At 42.3% G+C, this 25,369-nt stretch overlaps 1 protein-coding gene across 1 annotated transcript; it reads right to left on the reverse strand.

The window, feature by feature from the left end:
- Positions 1-1,828: 1,828 nt before the first annotated feature.
- Positions 1,829-25,010, reverse strand: GPLD1 (glycosylphosphatidylinositol specific phospholipase D1; the record flags this gene model as incomplete). Its single annotated transcript, XM_084279737.1, has 25 exons — positions 1,829-1,906; positions 2,907-2,957; positions 3,047-3,073; positions 3,338-3,498; positions 3,807-3,983; positions 4,539-4,632; positions 4,725-4,824; positions 5,535-5,676; positions 6,420-6,576; positions 6,971-7,045; positions 8,028-8,138; positions 9,704-9,890; positions 10,786-10,925; positions 11,457-11,580; positions 12,116-12,181; positions 14,135-14,274; positions 14,362-14,389; positions 14,827-14,934; positions 15,870-15,924; positions 16,438-16,486; positions 16,745-16,855; positions 18,695-18,792; positions 21,314-21,392; positions 22,329-22,384; positions 24,914-25,010. 25 exons carry the CDS (start codon positions 25,008-25,010, stop codon positions 1,829-1,831), a joined length of 2,511 nt encoding a protein of 836 aa, XP_084135863.1.
- Between the last annotated feature and the right edge of the window lie 359 nt (positions 25,011-25,369).

Genomic DNA, 25,369 nt, shown 5'->3' on the forward strand with positions numbered 1-25,369 from the left:
GTGAGAATGTTAATGGGGTTTGTAATGTTGAGATTTTTAGCCAATTTTTGGGCAGCCTTTTTTCCTAGCAGGCAGAGATACATAAAACCTCTAAACTGAGCGATCCAGCAGGAAGAAAAAACAGCTCTCATACCTTGGCTGATAAAAGCCCAGTGTGTGAGGGGAGGTGGGCCCTGATGTTTCTGCCCGAGTTGCAGTTGCAGAAGGCTGGGACTGAAGCGCGGTGCAGCTGGTTGGGAGGCTTTCACCTGCGCTTTCCAAGCTCGAGCACCGTCTTTTGCGCAAGAGAGACCAGAGAGGCTTCTGTGACCTGCACTGACTCCTTTCCCTGTACAGAGCTAACTTAAAGCACAATAAAAGCACTGTGAGAGGGATGCTTTTTTTTTACTGGACTACCTTTCTCTCTACAGACATGGGCAAATGCTGATGGCTTTCTTAGAGTTCAAGTAACTAAAATGCAGTCATATGCTGTCAAATTATGTTGTGATCATACATAGAAAAAACCAAAGCCAGGGGAGACTATGTTCAGAATTGGATTTGCTACAGAACGTCCTGGTTTCATTTTAAAAGGAAAACTTTTACTCTGTCCTTACACATACACTATTCATTCTACCTCACATCAGAATTCACACATTTGTAAAGTAAGTACAGTGTTCCTAGTTCCATCCTTCCATCCAGTTACTTCTTACATAACATTCAGATTTTAAACTTTTTTACGAGTTTTGCAATTTGGGCACATGAAGTTCCTAAAATAGATGTTGAAATGGACTATTCATCAAGCTAATGTTCACCTGACGTGTATCACCTCTGAGTGTGACCTGTGGAGTTCTGTGCTATTCCACTCACTTGGGCTATTCAAAATTAAAATGCTTTATGTTTGTGAAGGAGGCAAGAGAGAAAATACACGCACACGCAGTCTCCACACTACTGTTGCTAATAATAGCATCACATGTTGCTGCTCAAGTTGTTTAATAGATGATTGATGCACACTGTTAAACCTGCATCATACAAAATTAGTGTTAATTAGTTGAAGACTATTGTTAACAATAAAAGCTGTTAACAATACTAAGTCACTATGGTTATGGATTTTTACATGAAAGCGCAAAGAAAAGGTGCCAGGGTAGCCTCAGCCACGAGTGCAAAAGCATTTCCTACAACTTCATCAGTCTTGTGTTCTCTGTCAGTTCTCAGCTGCTGTTCTATGCCCTGAACACAGGCCTGAAGACTTGCTAGTTACAGACGCAGCCCTTCTGGTTGGCACTCACCTTGCTGACTGGCTTAGAGCTGCCCCTCTTCTATGCTTCTTGTTTCGATGGCAACTTCTGAGATCTTAGAATCCCTGTCTATCCCACTATGTGAGGAATTGTAAATAATGTGCTGTTCCTTCCTGGTTTTGTGAAGAAAGTGCTCAAATCTGACCAGTAAAGAAAGGGGAGCACCGAATGTTCCTTACACAGCTCAGTATTTCTACCGCAATCTACCTGCCTGCTCATCTCAGCCTCTTGGTTTCCAGACCAGCCTGTTCTAGGTTAAGTGATGCTCACAACAGAAGTAATTTATGCTTTTACATGACTGACATCGCTTTGGATTGTACGTCAGTCAAACCACTGTGACTGCTCTTATTTCCCCTCACTTAAAAATAGTGCCCAACCCTCCCTTAGTACTACCTTGGGCCCCGTCTAGCTACCTGGGACATCTATCAAACGTTTGCTGTCATGGTGTCAGCATGGTGGGTGGTTTGTATGAGTTAAGGAAAGTATCACAGATACTAAAAGATTCTTCACCGAAAGAGTAGCTGTGTCCCGGTCTTGAAGGCTGCTGTGACCTTCTACAGCGAGTAGACAAAAACCCTTCCACCCAGACGGGCTTTTGCCGAACTTCGCTCTGCTGCTACGACAACTTCTTTCTGCAGAGATACAGAACAAGGGTTAGAAGAGTTAGCAAAGTGCAGCTGCGGGTGCACAACTGCCTTCAGCTGCCCTCAGGAAAGCCAGGTTCTGGCAGTGTCATTATGGTAATATAGAAGTATGATGACAAATGAGAGAGAGAGCAACCCACCCTATCATAATAGAGGTTCACAAATTGCTTTGGCAAACAGGCTCTATTTTATTCAGGGATGTGGAGGAAGCTGGAGCCAGACAAATAAATCTCTCTCCAATATAGACTGTCAGGGGTAAGATCAGTACCACTGAAGCTGGAGTGTGGATGGGATTGGTGCCACAGCTTGGAGGCATAACTGCTGGGAGAGTCCTGCATTTCTGGTGTTGGATTACACACCCTCACCTAGGCTGGACACATTCCCAGTTCCAGGTGTTTCTCCACTGCGTGTTTTAACAGCACTGAGTCGAACACCATTTGTGACAGATGTGTCACACAGCACCTCAGCCTAGTGCTGCGTCTTGTTCAGCAGCCACACAGGAACGCTGCACTCACACAGGCTGCACCAAAACCTTTCAAGAACTGGACCTGTCTCTGCTTGGCAATTCTTGACATACGAACAGCATTCACTGCAAGTAACAGGTAGGACAGCAAGCCTGTAAATACTAAATTAGGGGGTGGTTTGGTGCCTGGTTTACTCCGTAGCTGAGCATCTAGTTTGCACACAGGCTGACATGAACAGGAAAGCCAGCTGGCACCTACACTTGATTTACCATGCAACCCTTCAGCCAGCTCCTAAGTAGTTTTGATTGGCCATTCTAACCTCTTTCAATTCAGGTGTCATTCACCTATAAAATGGTTTTAATTATCAGTGCAGAGAGTGACTTAAATGAAAACTCAATTAACTATGTAAAGCGCTTCTTACTACCTCTGCAAATGAGTAAGATACCTATGTGAGATGTAGGCTAGTAGATGCATGTGAGGTTGAAAGACATTACAAAGCAACCAACAACAGTAATTCTTCTCACCTTTCTTTCAGATTTCACAGTGATAACGGAACTCCCGAATCTTGATAGTTCCTATAAAGTAACACTTCTTGTTATAATGCTGTTAGTTTTTGTAAAGTGAGGCTTTTTTTCTCCCTGTAGCTTGTTTTCTGGTTACTTACCTCAGGAGAAATCAGGACATACTGTGCCTGAAGAAGAAAAATAAAGAGAAAATGAAGTCAGTGGAGAGAACCACAGTGGGAGAGTAAGGTTAATAATCCTGACTCATGAACAGCAAAGCAGTTCAAGAATGGACAGGAGGACCCAAATCACACAGATTCAGAAACATAAGTAAATGACCTGTTTTCTGAAACCAAGTCAGAATGCGCTATGTGCTATGTATTTGTACCGGATGCAATTAATTAGCCATCACTGTGACTTCATCTCCCGATTTCACTTTTATGTTACCTTACCCAGTCCTCAGGACAGGGAGATGCCCATGACTTGCAGTGGCCTGTCACGTTCCCCAGGGATGCCTGCTTTCCGTTGTAAATGTAAACACGGCCCGCTGCCCCACCAAACAGTACTGTGGTGATACCGCTGGCTCGCAGTGGGGATGTCACAATCATTTCATCTGCAGATATTACAAGTGGTCATAAGGCATCTATATGCAGAAGTGAAATAATGCTAAACCAAAACAGGAGAGAGTTGGCATTATGTAACTCTAGATGCTACAATTCCTGTTAATGACAGAAGTTAAAACATTTCCATTTCTGGCTGAGTTGCTAGGGATTTTAGAGCCACAAGGCATGATGGAATACTGATACAAGCTAACTGGTGAAGCAGCGCATGTTTAGCACTTGCATGAGCATGTGGGTGACCAGTCTTCTTGTTGCCAAAAGTAAAACATTCCACCTGGCCTCTAGATTCATCGGGCCTTACCGAGTCCGTCGTTATCCAGGTCACTTAAGTACACATCTCCTCCAAAGCGCGAAAACCTTCTGTCCCCGCTGAAGGTACTGAGCAAAGAAGGCCTGGTGCTGTCTGTCAGATCATACACCAGAGCCAGTCCCGCTTGGTGCAGCACTGAAGACATAAATGAAATCCTAGACAGGCTGTCTGGGAATAAAAAGAAGTAACGGAAGCTGAGCCTTGGGCACAGGAACTTCGGTTCAGTTCTGGCACTGCGCTGAGAGCAGTGACACTGGCATTGCGGAACACGCACAGAATGAATGCGGTTCACAAATAAGATCTAAGATTGTGTGGCATTAACACTAGTTAGCATAGAAACAATCTCGTAGCAATAGTGGCAGGGGGAAAAAATGCATTCAAGTTTCTACATTTTGACTTTCCTGACTACTTACTGCCAGACTAAGGGCAAATCATTGTGGTTTTAATGCCAATAAATATGCAGTCTACTAGCAAATCACTGCTACATAAATAATGCCAGGTAATAATGCTGCTAAACTAATTTTAAAGAAGGATAAAAACCACTGAAGTTGAAGCACAGCACAGAGAACTCGACATGTAAGGCACTTGTAGGTGATTGCAGTGATTTTTTTTTTATTTTTTTTTTAGTTACATGGAAATTAAAAATTCCCTTTTCTAACTTTCAGCTTTGTATGTATCCTCCAGCCATACAGAAACAAATATCTCAACTTTCAGAATCCATACCTGCAGTAGGAGCACCGACCACCAAAACCGTCCTCGTGATCCCAGCCACAGACATCACACCACTGGCCAGAGACAAACCCATTCTGCCCATCACCTGTTAGATTTTTGAAAGACCAATGTAATTTCTACAGACTGTCCCTTCATTTCAAGGTATTCATAAGGTCCCATACTGGAGAAGGGCCTTACCTTGTCACCAGTTACTGCAAACCAGTGCGTTGTGCTTGGTGGGTTGTACCCATACACTTTCCCAACACTCTGTCTGACATCCGATGAGGCAGGGTTGCAGCTTGAATTACAATGCAAAACATACTCGTATGCAACAACATTCAGCTAGGATTGCTCCTCTAAAACATTTTCCCTTTTTGTCTGGAGTAACAGTGGCTGCCAAATTCTAGAAACCTATTTCAGCCATTTCCATGTTCGTTCTAACTAGTTACAAGACATTTAGATCAGAGACTTGGTCTGTCTATCCACTTCTTTAAACACATTTTTCTGTTTAGTTTGCTTTTAAAAACACTATCTCAGAATAAGTGCTGTCTGTAGGACTATTTTGGCATGCTTATTTGTTCACATTTTTGTGCCCCCTCCAAAGAATCACAGGATGGTTTGGGTTGGAAGGGACATTTAAATGTCCTCCAGTCCAGTGTCTCTGCAATAAGCAGGGCCATTTTCATACTCAATCAGTTTCCTCAGAGCCCTGTACAACCTGACCTTGAATGTTGCCAGGGATGGGCAATCTACCGCCTCTTCGGGCAAGAAAACCCAACAAATTCTTAACCCATTCTAAATTTAAAAAAAGACCTTTGATAGAAAGCATCTAAAGATACACTCCACTTCATGAGGGAGGATGAAGGCGTAAAAATATGAATTTAATAAAAGTAAGTAGGACAAAGAGGAAACTTCCTGAAAAGCTGGGAGTCCAATCTATTACAGATCTTAACCACTGCAGGTGTGGGGCAGAATGGAGGAGAGGGCAAGCAGTCATATACAACACACCCAGCACAACTCTTCCACGTCGGGCTACCGATCAGCAGCAGCGTCACGTTCTCCAGCTGGCAGCTGTCAAGGGAAAATCCAAACCAGGCATAGTTTTCTTCCCCCTTCACCATCCAGTTGGCATCCTCCACTGACAGAAGGCCTGCCCCACCAGAAGAACACAAATCTTAGTGTACCCTGGCACAGGAAAAATCCTGTTAGCAATCCTCCACTGATTTGTCCTATGGCAGCTGAGTTTCCATAGGCTGTCACACCGAGTTACAGCAGTAACTGTATTGCTGCTTGCTCTGTCAGCAGCTGCACTGGCTCACAAAAGCCTTTGTTCCATAAAGCCTGCTTCTAACTGCTTGCCACAGCCTACACAATGTGTATGAAAGCTCTCAGTCAAGCCCACCCTAAATTGCTGATTCCTCCTTAGGGGTGGGACAGCACTGAAACTGTTTATCAGAACGTGTAATTCCTTCAGGGTTGTGGGCAGGGGAGCTTCAAACAATTATGGCTTTAATTCAAATCCTTCCTCTTGCATTTTTGTTTCACAAAAGCATCAGTCAACAGTGTTTTGAAATGTTTTGGGGGTTTTTTTTTGGTGTTTTCTAATTTTACATGAAGTATAATAAGCTACCAAAATGAAGTGCTGTTGGAAATCTCAATTACACGATTCTGACAAAGCTCTGAATACCTGTGTACTCTCCCCAACCCCTGTTAACTTTGTTTAGCTCCATATGTGGCCCTTCCTCCCTCATTCAAAACAATCCTCATCACCTCTAGTCAGTAGCTGTGTTCACTTGTAGAGTTGCTCGTTAGCCAGATGAAGGACCACACAGACTGAGAAAAACAAATAGTCACATAAAATCCAGGAGGACCAATTTACTCAGTAAACACTACCTTGGTCACTCCTGTTGAAGTAAGAGTAAAATGCAGCCACAAATCCTCTCTGCTGCCCACCACCAGGTGCATATGGAGACCCCACGACCAGATCAGCACTTCCATTTCCATCAACATCAGCTGCCAGCAGGGACCAGCCAAGATTACAGTAGGAATACTGCAATAAACATTTATTTTAAGCCTGAAATGGAACTGAAACCACCAATTCTATAACAAAACAGAGCAATTTACTTCTAAAAGAGCTAACTTTGTCAGCTTCTGATGAAATCACCCTCCTACTCCTTGACTTCAATTTTGCCTTCTTTGGGCTTTTGGAGGGCAGAGCATCTTCCTGCTCACCCTGCTGCCTCCCCTGCATTGGAGGACAAACACCCTTCTCCCCACACAACCAACCTAGGCAAGTGCCTACTTGCTCCATCCCCATCAGTCAAAATTCCCTTGCAATTAGAAGCCTGATTTTAACATTTTTGGTTTTTTTCTTAAGCCTACAGACTCCTTCACCCTTTATCTCACCTCCTGCTTGTGTAGCCCTGTTAGCCTGATCAATGTACCTGGCAAGTTATGGTGACGTTTGGTTGAGATGCCAAGCCTCTTCCCTCTGTGCCAAAATAGACATACACTGCACCCTAAACAGCAGGGAAAGCAAACACAGCATGAGAGCAGCTGCACATCAGCACCAAGTATGACACCCAAGGCAAAGCACGGGGAGTGAAACGGTTCTGCAAGGGCTACTAACACAACTGCATTTTTCCTGTGAGAACCTTCTTATAATAGTCTTCTCCACCCCAAAACAAAGAACAGTCATACATAACCAGGCAACAAACAGGGGAAGTACAGAGAAGTGCATTCTCATTATACTGGGGGTGAGGAGCAAGGACAGTGTGCTGTGTATTACTTTTGTTATACACACATTCAAGTGGCTCGAATTGTGCTAATTATTATGGGATGCAATAGTACACAGTACCAGGCACAGCAGGGGCATGCAGTTTTCCAAACGAGTGGAAAGCTACATGAAAGTGTTTAAATACTTATTTAGGAGCTAAGTCAGTATCTGAAATTCTGAACAGTTTTAAGCTTAATGGATATGGTTTAAAACAAAATATTTTTCCTTTTAGTTTGCCTGGGCCAAAAATACTCAGGGACTATTACATGGGTTTATCTGGTAGGCCACAAGTCATTAAGCCTCTGTAACTTGATTATTTTAGCAAGTGTGTTTTCATATCACATTTTAGATATGATCTGTTGTCCTGTGACAGCAGGTGACCAGGCTCACTGACCCATGAGATCCACTCCAGACACTCTGTTCCTAAATAAAAAGGGTTTATTTCATTAATGGCTCCCTGCATTTCCAGCGCATCAGTGCTGCAAAGTTGAAATCCGATTTGGATTTCTGATGTTCAAAAAGGCCACTGACAGAGAAATGCAGCTAGCTTTCATTGCTTTAGCCAAAGAGCCCTCAAAGATTACAAACATTTGTGCTTAAATTAAAATGTGACCTCAAGCAACAACAGAAATTCTCTCCCACTTCACCATTTAAAGGTAAGTTACCAATGAAAACGTTCTGTCTGAAGGGGAAAAAAGCTCAAGGAACCCACGTGTGTGGCTTACTTTGTAAGTCAGAAACTGAGATCCCACAGAAGGTGCTCCAATTGCCAGGTCTGGTACTCCGTCCTCATTGAAGTCCAGGACTGCCAAGGCAGAACCAAATCTTCCTGAAGGCTAAAACAAGGAGGATTGCTCTCAGGAAAATAACAGATGTTTTATAGACAAAACCATCAAAACCTAATTGCACATTTGCAATCGCAGCACAGGGAAGAACTGGAAACCGAGGTGACAAAAATCAAGCCAAACAATTCTTAAGATTATCTTAATGACACTGTTCTCCCAAGTAATAACTGTAATTATTACTCTGCCCTGGTCAGGCCCCACCTGGAGTACTGTATCCAGTTCTGGGCTCCCTGCTACAAAAAAGACAGGGATCTCCTGGAAAGAGTCCACAAAGATGATTAAGGGCCTGGAGCATCTCCCCTACAAGGAAAGGGTGAATGAAGTGGGGCTTTTCAGCATTGAGAACACTGAGAGGGGATCTTGATTAATGTTTATAAATATCTCAAATGTGGGACACGGGGAAATAGCCAGCCTCTTCTCAGTGGTCTGTGAGGACAGGACAAGGGGCAATGGCTGCAAGTTGGAGCACAGGAAGTTCGGCACCATATGCAGAAGAACTTTTTCACAGTGAGGGTGACAGAGCCCTGGGACAGGCTGCCCAGGGGGGTTGTAGAGTCTCCATATCTGGAGATATTTAAGACCCGTCTGGATGGCTACCTGTGCAATATGAGCTAGGGAGCTGCTTTGGCAGGTGGGTTGGACCCGATGATCTCTCGAGGTCCCTTCCAACCCCTATGATTCTATGATTCTGTAATACTGTCAACCATTCTGGTTGACGATGTGGAGGTGTTAAATGTGAGATAACTGAACACAATGTGTCGCTGCTTTGCTCTTTTATCTTCTGAGCCTACTGATGTTAAGCTTATGATCTTTCCTGTTAACAGCATCATAGCTGTGAAACCCTAAAACACTGTGTAAGAAGACAGCAGCTGTTAGTCCACAGTTTACAACCACAGAAACAGATTAAAAGGCAATGTTTCTCATCTCTCTATTCTCTTCTTTGTGAATAAAGATACTTTCTGCAGAGGATCATCTTTACTACACAAAAAGACCATTTGATCCTGCTTCTAAGTCACAAGCCTGTCACTATTATGTCAAATTGCTGCCTTCTCCTCTTTGAAAATATCACGTACTCCGGGTAAAGAAAAACAGTGACTTTGTGAGAAGTTCATGAAAAAATGTAGCTTCAAAAGGAATTGCAATTTATATTGAAATAGTACTTTTAGATGAAAAAGGAAGGCAATTTTTTTCTGTAATGCAGGGACCTGAATGAGCCATACTGTGACTTACAGAGACACCACCTCAGTTTTATTCAAGGGTAAATGACGGTCTAATTCTCACTTACCTGGCACAGGAATAAAAGGGAACCTACAGAACTCCATCGCTTCAACTGTTCCTGTGACTTAAGTGACTGTTATTTTTTCTTGGAAAAGCATGTCCATCCTTTTACCAGGAGAGGCATTTCAGGAATTAACGATACTGTTTTTCAGTCAAAAATTACCACATTTTCAGGGGAAAAAAAAAAAAAAGAAAGAAAGAAAGAAAGAAAGAAAGAAAGAAAGAAAGAAAGAAAGAAAGAAAAAAGTAAGTGACAAATACCTGTCTTGACCCCTCACCTGATGACCCTGCAGTATTTGGTCAGCTTTCCCATCCAGATCCATGTCCTCTCGTGGCAAACCTGACTGGTTGCCATAGACCACATACACCCGCCCTGTCTGAACCTGGCCCAGTGTGCTGTACCCCGGTGCTCCAACCACCAGATCTTCGTATCCGTCCTGGTTCAGGTCAGCTGAGATCATTGCCCTGTACAGCAAGGGAGCCAACAACACCATAGCATTAGCTTCCAGGCCACCACAGCATCAGCAGAAAATGAGTACCCATGCTTTCACATGACACAGAATACAAAAGATGAAATTAAGGATCTTTTTAACTGACCCTCTGAGTTCATAAATGTACTTAACGGTAGATAAGCAAAGGGAACACAGGTCTCAGGAATGTTGGAGTTTAGAGAGGGAATGTGGAGCAAAAATAACTACTTACTGTTAATTTGGCTGGTGTGAAATAAACTCAAGAATTAAATCTTCAATTTTTGAGTCAGAAGAAATAAAGCAAGATGAGCAGCAATGCAAATTTATTTCATTACCTTACCCTGTTGCAGGTAAAGCTAGAATCTCTCTGGCTTCTTTCTGTGTCCTGAGTCTATCTTCAAACTCCCTACTAGTGTTGTGCAGTTTCCAAGAACACTACTTAGGCACCATCAGTGATCAGTTCGGGACAGAAAATTAATTCTGTACAAACATCAACCAATAACTATAAAAGTTCTGCTGTTCAGAACTAGAGTCAATGTTCTAAATTTGGTTGCTTCCATTTTGAACTTAGTCACACACAGGAGAGAATGTAAAAAAGAAAAGAGACAAGACAACCCTTCCAAAGAAAGAGTTTACCTGGCTAAAATTCACATCTAAAAGGAACTGCTGTTCTGAGTTTTACTCAGTATTGACTAAAAAGATGCTTATGCAAGGTCTTACAGGTTAACTGGTTATTTTGGCCAGCCAATATAAACTTGAGCCAGATTTGTACCACTAATTGATTTGGGCTGTCACCTTTAAAGAGTATCCAAAGATAAACATAAATAGTTCGGTGTACACTAAAAAAATTCAGAAATTAAGAGGGACAGAGGGAGGGAAAAAATACCAACCATCCAAGTCTAGCATAAGGTGAAGACAGAAAATATGAAGCTGCAGGTTTGGAGATGTACTTAGAAGATTTCTGATGTGTAGCTGCTAACACCCTCCAGACACTGCTTGCAAAAGCACGGTTTATCAAGTGGAGGGAGTTCTGAAATAAAAATAATAAAAAGACACAACAGTGGTAAAAACACAGGCTGAAACTCTTGAACATTATTGAGGACCTCAAAACCAAGCCACCAACAGTGGAAATCACATCGATCGACCTGTTCTCAGGTCATAAACACCATTTTAAAAAGGGACAAAACCCTGTATCCTTTACATGGAATGCTACTAATTGATCACTACTATACTTTGTTGGGACTTCTTAACCCCAAAAAGCAACCATATGACTCTGTGAAATGTAAATAATAAAGTATAAGTACTAAAGGTATACTTGGTCTTTTTGGCATTGTAAGATGTGTTCTAACTTCACTATACAACAAACAAAGCAAAAAACCCCCATTAATATTTACAATGTACATATGAATATATAGATTAACAACGGTTCCTGGAATCTCCATGAAGTGAAGACACAAGCTACTGGCAGCATCCAAAGACCCTGCTCCATCATGCAGCACCAGAGACCACAATTAAAACAATTTTATACAGAGCTGAATTTTACCTGTCACTTCTCACTTACTGTGGCCCAAGACTGTATGCTGAAGTGAACTCCTCTCTCTGTGTAATTTATATTCTTCTCAAGTGTTTTTGTAGGTGAAGAAGTTGCATTCTTGTGATGTTCATTTTTTGATTGTTTGCTTCTGCTAAAATAAAGAAGGCAGTAATAACAATGTAACTGAATTAATGACTTCAGTATTTTACAACAAAGATAGGAGCAGCCATCATACTGCATGCAATCAGGTGGCCATTTCTCCCACACATAGAGGGAGTTCTCAAGAGACAACAATTAAGCCGTTTTCTCTTGAGATGTTTGCCAAAGGAACACCCACACTTGTGCTCCAAACAGCCAAGTTCTGCATTTCTGTACATAATCAGGAGAGAACGTAACTATGGTCAGGTTAAACTTCAATCAGTAGTTTCATGACTGACAAGTGAATAAAATAAGAAGACACAGCACTGAGAGTGCTGGAAGTAGTCTTGTCCTTAGGCTGGAAGGTAAAATCACCCCTAGGTTCAGCAGAGTTTCCCTCTGTGAAGCTTATTTATCCTTACCAAGGGATTCTCAAATTCCCACATGAAAAAGATAAACCAAAAGGTCTCTGATTTTCAGTAGCTCACTGCCCGCCTTAGCCAAGGACTCTCATCAGTAAATGTTCACACCTTCAGACCTATACTTACACCAAGGCGTCCTTCTGCTCCCTGGTGCAGTTTATGAACAGAGGGTTCTCAGGCAGGAAGCAGCCACTGAAGAAATAAGCAGAATGCATTTTAAGGATTTTCCCACAACTGAAGTGAAACTGAAAATACAGCTCCTATCCCTACTGATCCCCCTGTTAGAAGTCATCTGTTTGCTCAAGAAATTGGAGCATCATGATAATCCCGAGAAACCCCTTTGGTATTTATTTTCATGACTTTGTGCACTGGGTGTGTGTGGCAAGGTTTTGGTAGCGGGGTGCCTGCAGGGGTGGCTTCTGTGAGAACCTGCTAGAAGCTTCCCCCATGTCTGCCAGAGCCAATGCCAGGCAGCTCCAAGATGTCCCCACTGCTGGCAAAGGCTGTATCCATCAGGGACAGTGGTAGCACCTCTGTGATAACATAATTAAGAAGGGGGAAAAACCCACAAAGAGCAATTTGCAGCCAGAAGGGAGCGAGAATGTGTGAGAGAAACAACTCTGCAGACACCAAGGGCAGTGAAGAAGGAGGGGGAGGAGGTGGTCTAGGCACCATAGCAGAGGTTCCCCTGCCGCATTTGGATAAGACCATGGTGAGGCAGGTTGTCCCTCTGCAGCCCATGGAGGATGACGGAGCAGGTGGATGCATCTAAAAGGAAGCTGTGACCCTCTGAGAAGCCTACGCTGGAGCAAGCTCCTCAATGGACCCATGGACCCCACACCAGAGCAGGTTTTCTGGCAGGACTTGTGTCCCTGTGAGGGACCCACACTGGAGCAGTCTGGTCCTGAAGGTCTGCACCCTATGGAAGGGACCCACACTGAGGCAGTTCCTGAAGAACTGCAGCCCATAGGAAGGATGCACATTGGAGAAGTTTGGTGGGGGACTGTCTCCCATTGGAGTGACACCATGCTAGGGCAGGGAAGGAGTGTGAGGAGTCCTCTCCCAGAACAGGAAGGAGCAGCAGAGGCAACGTGATGAACTGATCACAACCTGATGGGGGGAGGAGGTAGAGAAATCAGGAGTGAAATTAAGCCCAGGAAGAAGAGAGGGGTGGGGAGAGGTGTTTTAAGATTTGGTTTTATTTCTCATTATAATATTCTTATTTGACTGGTAATAATTTAAACTAATTGTCCCCCAGTCAAGTCTGGTTTGCCTGTGACAGTAATTGGTGGGTGATCTCTCCCTGTCCTTATCTAAACCCACATGCCTTTCTTTACATTTCCCCTCCCTGTCCAGCTGAGAAGGGCAGCAATAGACCGGCTTCAGTGGGCACCTGGCCTCCAGCCAGGGTCAAACCACCTTGATTACATTCTACATGAACCCCACTCATCTTTATTTCACTCTTGAAGGAAAATTATTGTAGCATGCCTTGATAATTCTAATAATCTAAAGCACTTTCAATGAAAGTGTCATTCTGTAACAAAGGACACAACAGATTATGCCATATTATATTTCAAACATCATTTCCCAAATAAGCTGCAGTGACACTTTCCATATAAATGGATGGATTAATCACCACTGTTGGTTTAATAAAGGTATTTACAGTAAGGTTGCCCTCGTAACAGAGCTGTAAGGGGCCAGAAATTCTATAAAAATTATAATACCCTGAGTACAAGCCTGAGCTTCCAAGACTAGACTACATACTCTTACTCTTTGAAGTGTATCTGTCTTCAGTGTCTGGAGGCAGTATCTGCCCTCCCCAAGGAAAGGACATCTTTGCTGGCTGATAACAGGCCAACCAGTACTTCAGGGCATGGCTCTGCGACATTTCAGCAGGCCATTGAGTACATCTTAAGCAATGTCCCCAAATTTTCCCTGTTAAGTATCAGCTGGGTGTGCCAAAGCCTTGCCTGGTGGAAGGAGAGTGAACATGCAACAAATGTGAATTCAAGTCCTATGTCATCCTGCGCACTCAGAGGATTGAAGTTCAGAACCTCTCCTGGGAAAGAACCTGCCTTTAGGAGGATCAAAATGGGTGTCAGACCTTGACTGCTGCGTTCCATGCTGCAGGAAACACAGCTGTACCTGGTTCCATTCTCTAGCATATCGCTCGTCATCTCAAAGATATTGTTTGTCCAGAAGGCCATGTCATCCACTCCTCCAAGGAAATACTCGTGGAACTTCTCCACCAGAAACGGAGATTTGCTGGCGTATGTTGGAAAAAGCTAAGAGAGAAGAAACATCATTTATAAGATGGAGTTCAGTGTCTTCATGCTAATTTTTAATTTTTCAAAGGAAAAGAGAAGACCAACCTTGCCAACAGCAAGTCTTTCTCCATGCCTGAAAAAAAAAATAATCTTCAGAAGTAAATTTGCTTCATTTAATGATATTAGTTACTTGAATATTCATTTCAAGGCTTCTGTGTGGTACTATGCAAGACATTACATTTCCTTGTCAGCTGTTAATATATTTTTAAGGCTGTAATGTGAGAAGTAATGACCTTCACTTTATTGCTGCCCTTTATTTGGAGGGATTGACTCCTTTTGTAAATGCAGTCCGCAATTAACGGAAGCAAAGGATACAGCTAGACTGTTTAGGATATTCAAAAGCAGACATTGTCAGATATCAAAAGTCTCTTGATTTTGGGTTTAGTAGGGGGTCTGTATTGCTGATCTTAATGCATAAATTTGAGAGCTAGCATTTCGAGTATAATTATCATCATTTTCCTACATACGTTCCACTTGTGAAAACTCAGACAAATGAGCTATTCTACTTACAGTTCAAGAAACAGCAGGTAAGTACAGTCAGTAATCGTGCTTTCAGTTATGATCTCTTTTCCATAAAATTCCTTATAGATAGCTGCTAGGTCTTTGACAGGTACATACCTAAAAACAAGATGGAAGTATTATAACAAGAGGTTTTCCCACATCACCTGTTGAAAGATTACAGTTTCTGTAATAACAACAGCCTGCTTGAAAACATTCAAAATTTCAAAATACTATACAAGGGCACAAAGATTTACAAATGCCAAGAAGACCAGGGCTGCAGGTGCAATTACTCTTTGCACCACGCTCTCCTCCTGTTTAGGTTCAAACTCAGAAGCCTGTAGAACCACTCCCCTACGGCTGCTGCTGCTGCTGGTAAGAGCTTCCACACTCCCTACGTGGTGGGAAGATGTCCTCCAACTCTCTGCTGTGCCAAATCTACTCCTAGCCCAACAGGCATGTCCCACAACTGTGCCAGTTTTATTGGTGAACTGTGCCTTCTACACCTAGATTACCTACACCTAGATTACCTGCTTCAACAAAACAACTCAAATGACCTATTTTATCAGCAGAAAAAAGGAGACATATTTTTTATTTAAGTTAAAAACTCTGAGACAAAAAAAGTCTATTTGAAATCACCACTTCTTTTTATGCTTTGAAAACATGTCTGAATTCCATTTATAACCATAAAGCCACAACTGCCAGAACCTTAAATGGAAATCTAAGTGAGATTTATTTAAATAATTGAGTTATTTAACTGATTGCTAGGACATTACAGCAAGCTTTTTTTCACTGATTATTTTATTAAAGAGATAAATAGTTTAATCTTTCTTGCTGGATTCATATATGTAAAACTCTTTTTTTCTTTTGTCCTCCCAGTTTTTCTTGTCGGGGAAGGCATTGAAATTCCTCATATGCACATGAGGAAAATTCCTAAGAAAAATTCCAATAACTGCAAAGGTTTCTTTTGAGAGAAAGATAAAGGACAACATATTTTTGTTAAATACAGTGAATATACAGAAATAATTATTAAAACCGTAAGCTCATTATCTTACCAATTTGATGCCAGATAACTGAAGTCCAGCTCAAACTGACTCACTACATCTCCTCCTGCAAATGGAAAAAATGGAAAACACACACACACAAAACCGAAATCCACAAAGCCCAAGAAAATAAACCCATTAAGTACCTATCATGGATAACATGTGGATGGAGCAATGTATGACTCTGCTGTCTATATTTATATGGTACATCCTTCATCTGTACATTTAGAATACATAAATGGTTCACCTGAGAGTATGCCACACAATTTATATACTTCCAGAGAATAAGAATAATGTAAAATTTAAAATCACAGTAGTGACTTAATTTAAATTTTATCATCCTTCAGCCATGTGCTGGCTTTAATAAAAGTGTCCATATTCCCAAGCACATCTCCTGGAACGTGGAGCATGAGGACAGGTGTAGCAGGAATTTGCTATGGGGGAAGAGTAAGAACACAGTGTCCATGTGACTCATTCCATGGCATTGCACAGCGTTAAGTGCCAGAGTCACTCACTGTGGTTTTGAAGGGGACTAGTTATTTAAACAGAAGGATCTATGATCAGCAAACAGAAACATTACCAAAATCACCAACACTGTGAGCTTCTGAGTATGAACCATGAAAATCAATCTGGAGAAAAACAAGACAACAGGAAGTTTATTCTACTCATCCCTCCACAAAAACATATGAACAGAAACAAATGGTCCAAGCAGCCCTGAAGTTTACAGGTCCCAAACCTGACCCACTTTGTTCTTAGGGAGTTCGTGGCATTACATCTCTCTGAAACAAGGCTCCATCTTTTCTCTTCCCTCTCCAACAGACTCCAAAGCTAAGCAATCAATTCCAATAAATCCAGTTATATCAACAAATATAATAATACAGACTTACTTCTCCCATGGCCTTTAGAAATCCTTGCTCGATGCCCAGGCTATGCCAGCTAACATCTGCCACCATGTGTGAAGCAATTCCAAACAGGAAAGCCACCAGCTTCTCTGTAGCCTACGCGACAGCAAACTATTTGTAACAATGTCAGTAACTTTACTCCTGTCTTCAAGAAGAGGTGAGCATTTTAGGTTAGTGCATTATACAAGGATATAGGCAAGAAACTCTTCCAATCCAAGTATTTAGCATGACAAAGAGATGACCACTCATTCCTTGATGCCAAGGTCACTTTTTGTCTTGAGAAGCTTTAAGCACTTCATACAGTCCAAGGCTATAGAACAGCACAGTTGATGTTGGGGCAGCCTGTGTACTTTGAGCACTTCAGAGAAGGACTTAGGGGTGCCGGTGGATGAGAAGCTTGACATGAGCCAACAATATGCACTCGCAGCCCAGAAGGCCAACCATATCCTGGGCTGCATCAAAAGGATGGTCAAGGGACGTGGTTCTGCCCCACTACTCCACTCTCATGAGACCTCACCAGGGGTACTGTGTCCAGTTCTGGAGTGCCCAACACAAGAAGGATATAGAACTGTTGGACTGGGTCCAGAGAAGGGCCACAAAGATGATCAGAGGGCTGGAGCAGCTCTCCTGTGAATTCAGACTGAGAGTTGGGGCTGTTCATCCTGGACAAGAGAAGGCTCTGGGGAGAATTTATAGCAGCTTTCCAGTGCTTGAAGGGGCCTACAGGACAGCAAAAGCACAACTTTTGGAATGGCATGGAGTGATAGGACAAGGGGTAATGGTTTTCAATTGGAAGGGGGTAGATTCAGATTGGATATTAGGAAGAAATAATTCACTGTGAGGGTGGTGAGGCACTGGAACAGATTGCCCAGGAAGGTTGTGGAATCCCCTCCCTGGCAGTGTTTAAGGCCAGGCTGGATGGGGCTCTGGGCAACCTGGTCTAGTGAACGGTGTCCCTGCCCATGGCAAGAGGATTGGAACCTGATGATCTCTGAGGTCCCTTCCAACCCAAACCATTCTATGATTGTATGATTCCATGAGTTCAGTGTGTACTTAAGTGTTTTTCCAGGTAGAGGATGAACTTCCTAGGAGTGAACCCCCTCTGCTACCATGGGTGTTGTGTGGACACACAAAGCAGATAAAGAGATTCCTGTGCAAGTGGTGTTCACTGTAAAAGTACCTGGTTAAAGCCCAGGCATGAAATAACTCATTCCCACAATGAGAAAAGTTATCTGGAATAAATTTTGCAGCATCAGAAATTTCATTTCTTCAAAAAGGGCTTCTCTCCATCGCAACACTGTAAGTTCCAGACATCTTTTAACAGGTTTTGGGGTTTTTTTTAAATAGTTTTTGACAAATGTATACTTTATCGTTCATAAGATCAGTGTCATCAATGGCCAGTCAGAAGGCAGCAGACTTATTCATATTTTAAGAGCACATGCTCTCAAATGCTGCTCCACCTGTATGCCATTCTCTCTCTGCTCAGGAGAGTCAAATCCCCCCCCTAAGAAAAAGAAAACATTATGATCTTTAAAATCATTCCCAATTTGACCTTTGGCTTTTCTTCCTCTCCTACACAGCTCGTACAGTGAAAACAAGAGCAAATCAGGACCAAGTCTCCCATTTCACAAGTGAGATTTCTAAAAGATGCCTGGTTTTTGAGTGGCAAACGCTGAACCAGATCTGACAATCATGCAAGAGCACCAATTACATTTGAAAGTTTGGACCTATGAAAGATATCATAAGCACCAAACCAGTCTGGAGATAAGTGATATGGAAATCATCACCTTTTTTTGTCTGGGGTTTTAAATATTCCTGTATCAGAGGAGACTTTAATTTTAAAATGCATTATTTTTTCTACACTTCCCAAAGGATGAAACTGTAAGTTATGAAAATAGTAGAAAGCAACATCAATAGTCTAAGAAATTTCCTTACCTCTTCCCAAGGCTGAGGGTAATTCCTTCTGATGTAGTCAATACTTGTACTAAGAAATGGTGACCAGTGAGTGTCTTCAGACACGTCATGGAAAATTCCTATTTCAAAAAAATTTTATCAGTATTTTCATTTTTTTTTTCTTTGGGTAAAAAAGCAGAGGAAAGGCGGGAAAGAAAGGAAAAGGGGGGGTTGAGGAAAGGAGGGAAAAAAAGTGGGGAGAGGATAAACAAAGGAAACAAAGGAAAGACTTCCTCCATGAAAAATCCACAGACTTTTGTTCAATTTCTTATCACACAGACAACACATCTTGCAATCCACTTATATGAGAAGAACCGAACGAGATGTATTTTTATATGATTTTTCCTGTCAAAAGAGATCCTAGATTTAACTTCCATGGTTTTGGTTTGAAGCATGAGAGTTTTGTGCTCACTCCTTTTCTCTGTGCCTGTGGGTAGGTACACTGCACTGAAAAACTGACTCCCAAGTGGGAAGGGTAAAGAGAGCTAAGGGAGAAGCTGATGACTAAAGGAGTGCATCAAATTGTACGGCAGAAAAGCTGACAGACATAGCAGACAACTCAAAATATCATGCTTTGGGACAGGTATCAGTTTCTACAGAGCCAAGGAGGGCCATGTCATCATTGTCATCATAATTTCACAGAATCACAGAATCACAGAATTGTAGGGGTTGGAAGGGACCTCAAGAGATCATCAGGTCCATGATCTGGAGCTGCCAGAGCAGCTCCCCAGCTCATATCACTCAGATAGGTGTCCAGACGGGTCTTGAATATCTCCAGAGAAGGAGACTCCACCACCTCCCTGGGCAGCCTGTGCCAGGGCTCTGTCACCCTCACTGTGAAAAAGTTCTTCCGCATGTTGGTGCGGAACTTGCTGTGCTCCAACTTGCAGCCATTGCCCCTTGTCCTGTCTCCACAGACCACTGAAAAGGGGCTGGCCATTTCCCCCTGCATCCCATACTTAAGATATTTATAAACATTAATTAGGTCCCCCCTTAGTCTTCTTTTCTCAAGACTGAACAGCCCCAGCTTATTCAGCCTTTCCTCATAGGGGAGATGCTCCAGGCCCTTAATCATCTTTGTAGCTCTTCTCTGGACTTTCTCCAGGAGATCCCTGTCCTTATTATACCAGGGAGCCCAGAACTGGACACAATACTCTAGGTGGGGCCTGACCAGGGCAGAGTAGAGGGGGAGGATCACCTCCTTTGACCTGCTGGCTACACTCCTGATGCACCCCAGGATCCCATTGGCTCTCTTAGCCACCAGGGCACACTGCTGGCTCATGGCCAACCTGTCATCAACCAGGACCCCCAGGTCCTTCTCCACAGAGCTCTTCTCCAGCAGGTCATCCCCCAGCCTGTACTGATACAGACGGTTGTTCCTCCCCAGGTGCAAGACTTTAAACTTGCTTTTGTTGAATTTCTCCCTGCCCAGCTCTCCAACAGAATGGCACATTTACCAAGATACAGTCAGTGTAGGAGCTGAAGAAGGGCAGAGGAAAGCAGGAAAAATCAGGTTTTCCTTTGAAGCATCAATTACTGCTCTCATTTGGATTTATGCAGTAGAGATTATGTAGGATCTAAACAGTAACCTTGCCTAAAAAAAGCCTATGTACTTCCATAAAGCCGAGGACAAAGCGATGCTGATGTGATGAGACTAAGCAGCAGACTATTAATTCTCTAAGGGGGAAGAAAGTGGGTGGAGATAGATTGTTCCAATACACTTGGAGGCAGAGAATGTGTTAGTTCAGATGGAACTGTGAAACTGCAGAAGATTAAGGTATATTCAATGCTGAAACTGAGACAGCAGACCTTGTGGGTGATTCAGTTTGCAGCAGGAAAAACAAATAACTGAGATAAATGGAGCCACTGGAAGTCTGCTGAAAAACGTGCAAAAGATATGGCAAACCAAAGATCCCAAGAACGCTCTGAATTTAATGGATCCGAATTTGCACGACACAAACTACCTTTCACTTCCTGGGATCTGCCAGGAGGTTTGCTGGAGGACTGTCTGTCTTTGTCCTATTTAGTAATTGCTCACTATCCAGACTGACCACTTCAGTGGCAAACATCCTGGAGCAAGCCCGAGCTGGCTGTTTTATAGCTCTGCTGTTGCTGAAGAAACTGAGTATAATCAAGAGCTGACCTACCAGACCTGGAAATTCAGGGGACCAGCTGCAAAGTCAAGACATACTCTTTGTAGCCACTGTAACAGGGTGCTAACTTTGTAGTGCAGTCTTTAGATCTGCAAGCACCAAAATTTAGACATTCTGTCCTCTCAATTTCTCCCCAAGACTGTACTCAGTCATCTGACCTAATGAAGTCAAACAACATCCTTATATCAAATAGCCCTATACCTTAAATTGTTACATTTACACAAAAGTAACTTGCTTAAAACCTTTTCAAAGGTATTGTTTTCTTACATAGTTCTACAAAAAGGCTCAAAATACTAACAAAAATGGTGGATGTTTTTGAAAGAAGGTATTTTTGGTATTACTTCATTTCTTACAACATAAGTATTTTCAACCCAACTAAATTCTGTATGATTTTCACATAAAAATACAACTGTTTGTTACAATACTGGACTTTCAAAGCTTTCCTTACCGCCTTTGCAGATTGAAGGATAAAAGGCATCAGGATAAATGCTCCCAGCCTGAAATGCATCTTGGTGGTTTAGTAGTAACTGGGAAAAGGACAGGGGAAAAAAGGAATCAGAACGCTACTGCACAGCACAAAACCACAGTTTAAATTCTAAATATCACATAAATATTCACAGATAAATTCTAAATATCCACCAAGATACAACTATTATCTTGGTAAAATGTGTTATTTCACCGTCACCACCATCCCTCATCATCCCGCCCCACTCCCTCGCTCCCAAAAATACCTGTAAACCAAACTAAACTTTAGTATACACTGTAATTTGAAAGGCCATTTAGGAAGGTGTTCACATGATCTAACTTAGGTACTGGTGAAGTCATCTTCTGAAGGTGCCCTCCTCCTCTTGGACTAGACACAAAGCTTTGTCTGTTATTGTAGCACAGCTCTCTACAGCAGACAACATGGCTACTTTCCTTGAGTGATCTCCTATTTTGATAAAAGATTAACTTAAATATAATGGTCTTCTTTACAGTTTGCTAAAGGAAATTAGAGATGTTTTAAATGCAAAACGTGTTTTGTTTACATGTTTATGAATACTGTCCACATGCTTACAGTGCTCCGCTGGATACAGCCCATGAAAGAAAAAGCTATTTGCATCAATCAGAAACTGGTTAAATGATAAATGTGGTGGACAAATTCAAAACCTTGCTGCTATTTTGCTATCCTTATGTTTACTGAATCTCCTTTCCAAAAGTTCTCTCCTGATTCTTCTAATACAGCTAGAGTATGACTTAAGGTGAAGGGAAAAAATGTGAAAAAACCCCACATGGTATATACATTGTAATTACTGCATGTTTGCAAGAGTAGTTAGAAGGAGTCAAATTATTTTCAACAAAACAAGCCAAACAGCCTAGACAGAAGTTACACATATTAAAGAGAACAGATAATAAAGGCAAAAAGATGGACAAAAACACTCAGAAGAAAGGCATACACAATTAAGCAACAATATGTTTCCTACCTGTCTATAATTAACGTTTCCTTCTCGCTTAATGAAAAATTCCAGAGCTCTGTGTGCTGAAAAACAAGATATTGAAGTATAGATTTATAGTCACTGTGGGCAAGCCCATGTTTTGTTAGAAGCATTATCAAAACCAGAATACGTCACATCCTTGTATCAAGAGTCCCGTGGCACAGGCACACACAACATGATTTCTCAGGAAGTGCTGTGTGTGTGAGGGTGTGCTGCCTCGCCTAGGGAGCCACTTCCGTGGCATATCTGGACACTGAGGTCTCTAAGTCTCTCTCTAGTTCCCCAGCTCCCAAACTGACCAACAAAGCTGAAAGTCCTCAGTCACAGAGAAAAGGTATTCTGCGTGCCCAGACCTCAGCTACAGCAGGGAACCCTCACGCATCACACCCACCACGTACACAGCACGGATCATAAGATTCTTGCTGTAAAGGACCCACGTGAATTTTATTTCCATTTCAATGTGGCCCTTAACACTGAAAAAAGCACCTCAGGAATCAATGTGGATCTTTGACAGTTTGATGAATATTTAACATGTAGGAAAACCAAGAAACAAATCTACAGTCAGCAAGGTAAACACTACTATTTACTCATGAAACAGACAGACATTCTGGCAACCAAAATATTTATTGACCAGGAGTAACAAAAGAATGAAACAAGCTGACATCACTTTTCTTTAATGATGTCTCCTAATAAAAGTTAGATCCATCCTTATACAGATACGTTACTATACCTTAAGGACCAAACTTGCACCAAAACAGGAATAACTTACAAGCAACAATAAAAACACCTCTATCATTTTAAGGCTCAACCATTTCAATACACATCTCTATTTCCAGTGCAGGAGGCTCTCAGTTTTGTAGTTTGCTTTTCCTCTCTCCCGTAAGCACCCCCCTTGACCTTCTCTCATTCTTCATGTGAGCCCAGGTGCTGCAACTCCACCTTTACAACAAACTTCGTGATGGATCCCCACAGTGATGCAGAGTGCCCCGTGGGTCTGATGGGAGCCCCCAGGAGAGGGGGAAGAGCCTCCCCACTCAGACCTGCCTCCAGCAACCAGGCCATGGCAAGTAGGACAGCGCACAGATCTGCTGAGCGCACTGAACATGATCAACATTTTGAACAGGCAGAGCTTTTCACTGTTTTATTAAAAGTACTTTCAGAAGTCTGCCCAGGATGGACTTCGGTGCTGGTTTTGAGTCAGAGGAGTTCCTTTCTATACTTTTTGGATTTGGCAACAACTTTCAGCACCTTATCATCACGGACTTTTACTTGCACTTTAATAAAAGCACTTACTTTAGCAGCGTCAGAGCAGAACCCGGTTTGAAGTCATTTTCAGACAAATGGATAAAAAAACCCCTGTGACCCAGTAGCTCAGTGTACACACCGCTCCTCGGGCAACCAACATCCCTGAATTATATCAACGCAGGTTTTCTCCAAGACACTTGCTTGATTAGACAAAAAAGAGACTGCTTTGGGACAGATCCATAAGCTCCTGCTTCTCTTCACGGATTTCTCGCAAATACACCCTATTCTGCCAGATCTGTTACTGCAAGTGGTAACAGGAGCCCCGGGCTTGCAAAGCTTGCTCTTGCCTAACATCAGGCAGTGTGACTTCTCCTACTCCTACTGATTCCTGTGGGTTTCTTGAAATATTGTTAAGAAAAGCAAATGGCTGCAAGATGCTGACCAAGCCTGTAACACTAAGGGAACATACTCTGTCTCAAATGAAAGCTGTGAATAATCCCAGCCTTTAATTTGTTCAAAGTTGCATGCATGAAGTACTTAGTGGGAGATTACCTGAACAGAGACAGCATCATATGTTTTACTAGCTGTTTGAGCAACGGATTTAGAAATGAAAAACAGAACAAACAAAACTGTTGGTTTATTATGAGTAAATGTTTCAGAATAACCTCACACTACTCATGAGTGTCCCCACAAGAGCTACAGCAGAAACCAGCTTTTTAAAGATAACACATGCAAACAACAAATTAAAACCTGAAGTATTTCCCCACTTTGATGTTCACTCAGTTCTCTCCTCCATTCTCTACAAATCTAGTCTGTTCAGGCTACAGATAGCAACCTACCAGAAAGAGACAAAGTTTTCATGGTGTTTGTCACAGACATAATGCAATAATGTGTCTTACATCTATTTTATGCAGGTACGGCAAAATTAATATATGGCGATTTGAAAACAGAGCCACCATGAATGATCTGTGTTATTCTCTGGTTTAAATATAACAGTCCCATAAATGGCACAAAGTATTCCTTCCTCTCCTTTCTCCAAACCAAACCCTGTCAGCCTCAGGCTCGCAGACACAAACATTCCAATTACATAATGCCTGTGCTTTAGAAGACGGAAAAATACGCAACCAACTCGCTTCAAGGAGAACAGTAGTTTCAAACTCCAAAAACCAAACTACTCATCTATCCTATCTGCTATTCACTTTTTCTCTTAGAATTATGTGGAACGATCATTCCTTTCACGTTACTTCGTCCCTTTGCTTCCCAGCTAAAATTACTTCTCTTCCCAAGCAACTCAAAAGACACAAAAATTCATTCTCAACATGTCTTACCTATTTCAACATGTGTTGAAATTCCACTTGGGATACCTCTTTGACAGAAATGGAATAGCAGAACCAGCAACACAGACCACATCTTCGAACCGGCCATGATGCTGGCTCAAACTGTGATTTTCAGAAGCCTGAAGCAGTAGCACTGTGACCTTTGAAATGTAGGTTACAGAGCATGCCTTTTCTTTCAGGCATATTGCTGACACAGCAAACAAACGACGGCCGTATTTGAAAGGCTATTTTATACCAACGCTTTGCTTTACCTCAAATAAAGCAATTTATTTAAAAAAAAAAAAAGAAACAACTCGTAGGTCTCCTCCCCTCTTGAATTCTATTAAAATCTCTGGGGTTTGGGCAGCATAACTGCCATCGCTACACAGCAGCTGTGAGGTTTCTGTAAAGGTACAAAAGAAGGGCGGGGAAGAGCATCCTCCCCCGGTTCATCAGTTCACCCAGGTC

This window comes from Gallinula chloropus (assembly GCF_964237585.1).
Source record: "Gallinula chloropus genome assembly, chromosome: 2".
In the NCBI taxonomy this organism is placed as follows: domain Eukaryota; kingdom Metazoa; phylum Chordata; class Aves; order Gruiformes; family Rallidae; genus Gallinula; species Gallinula chloropus.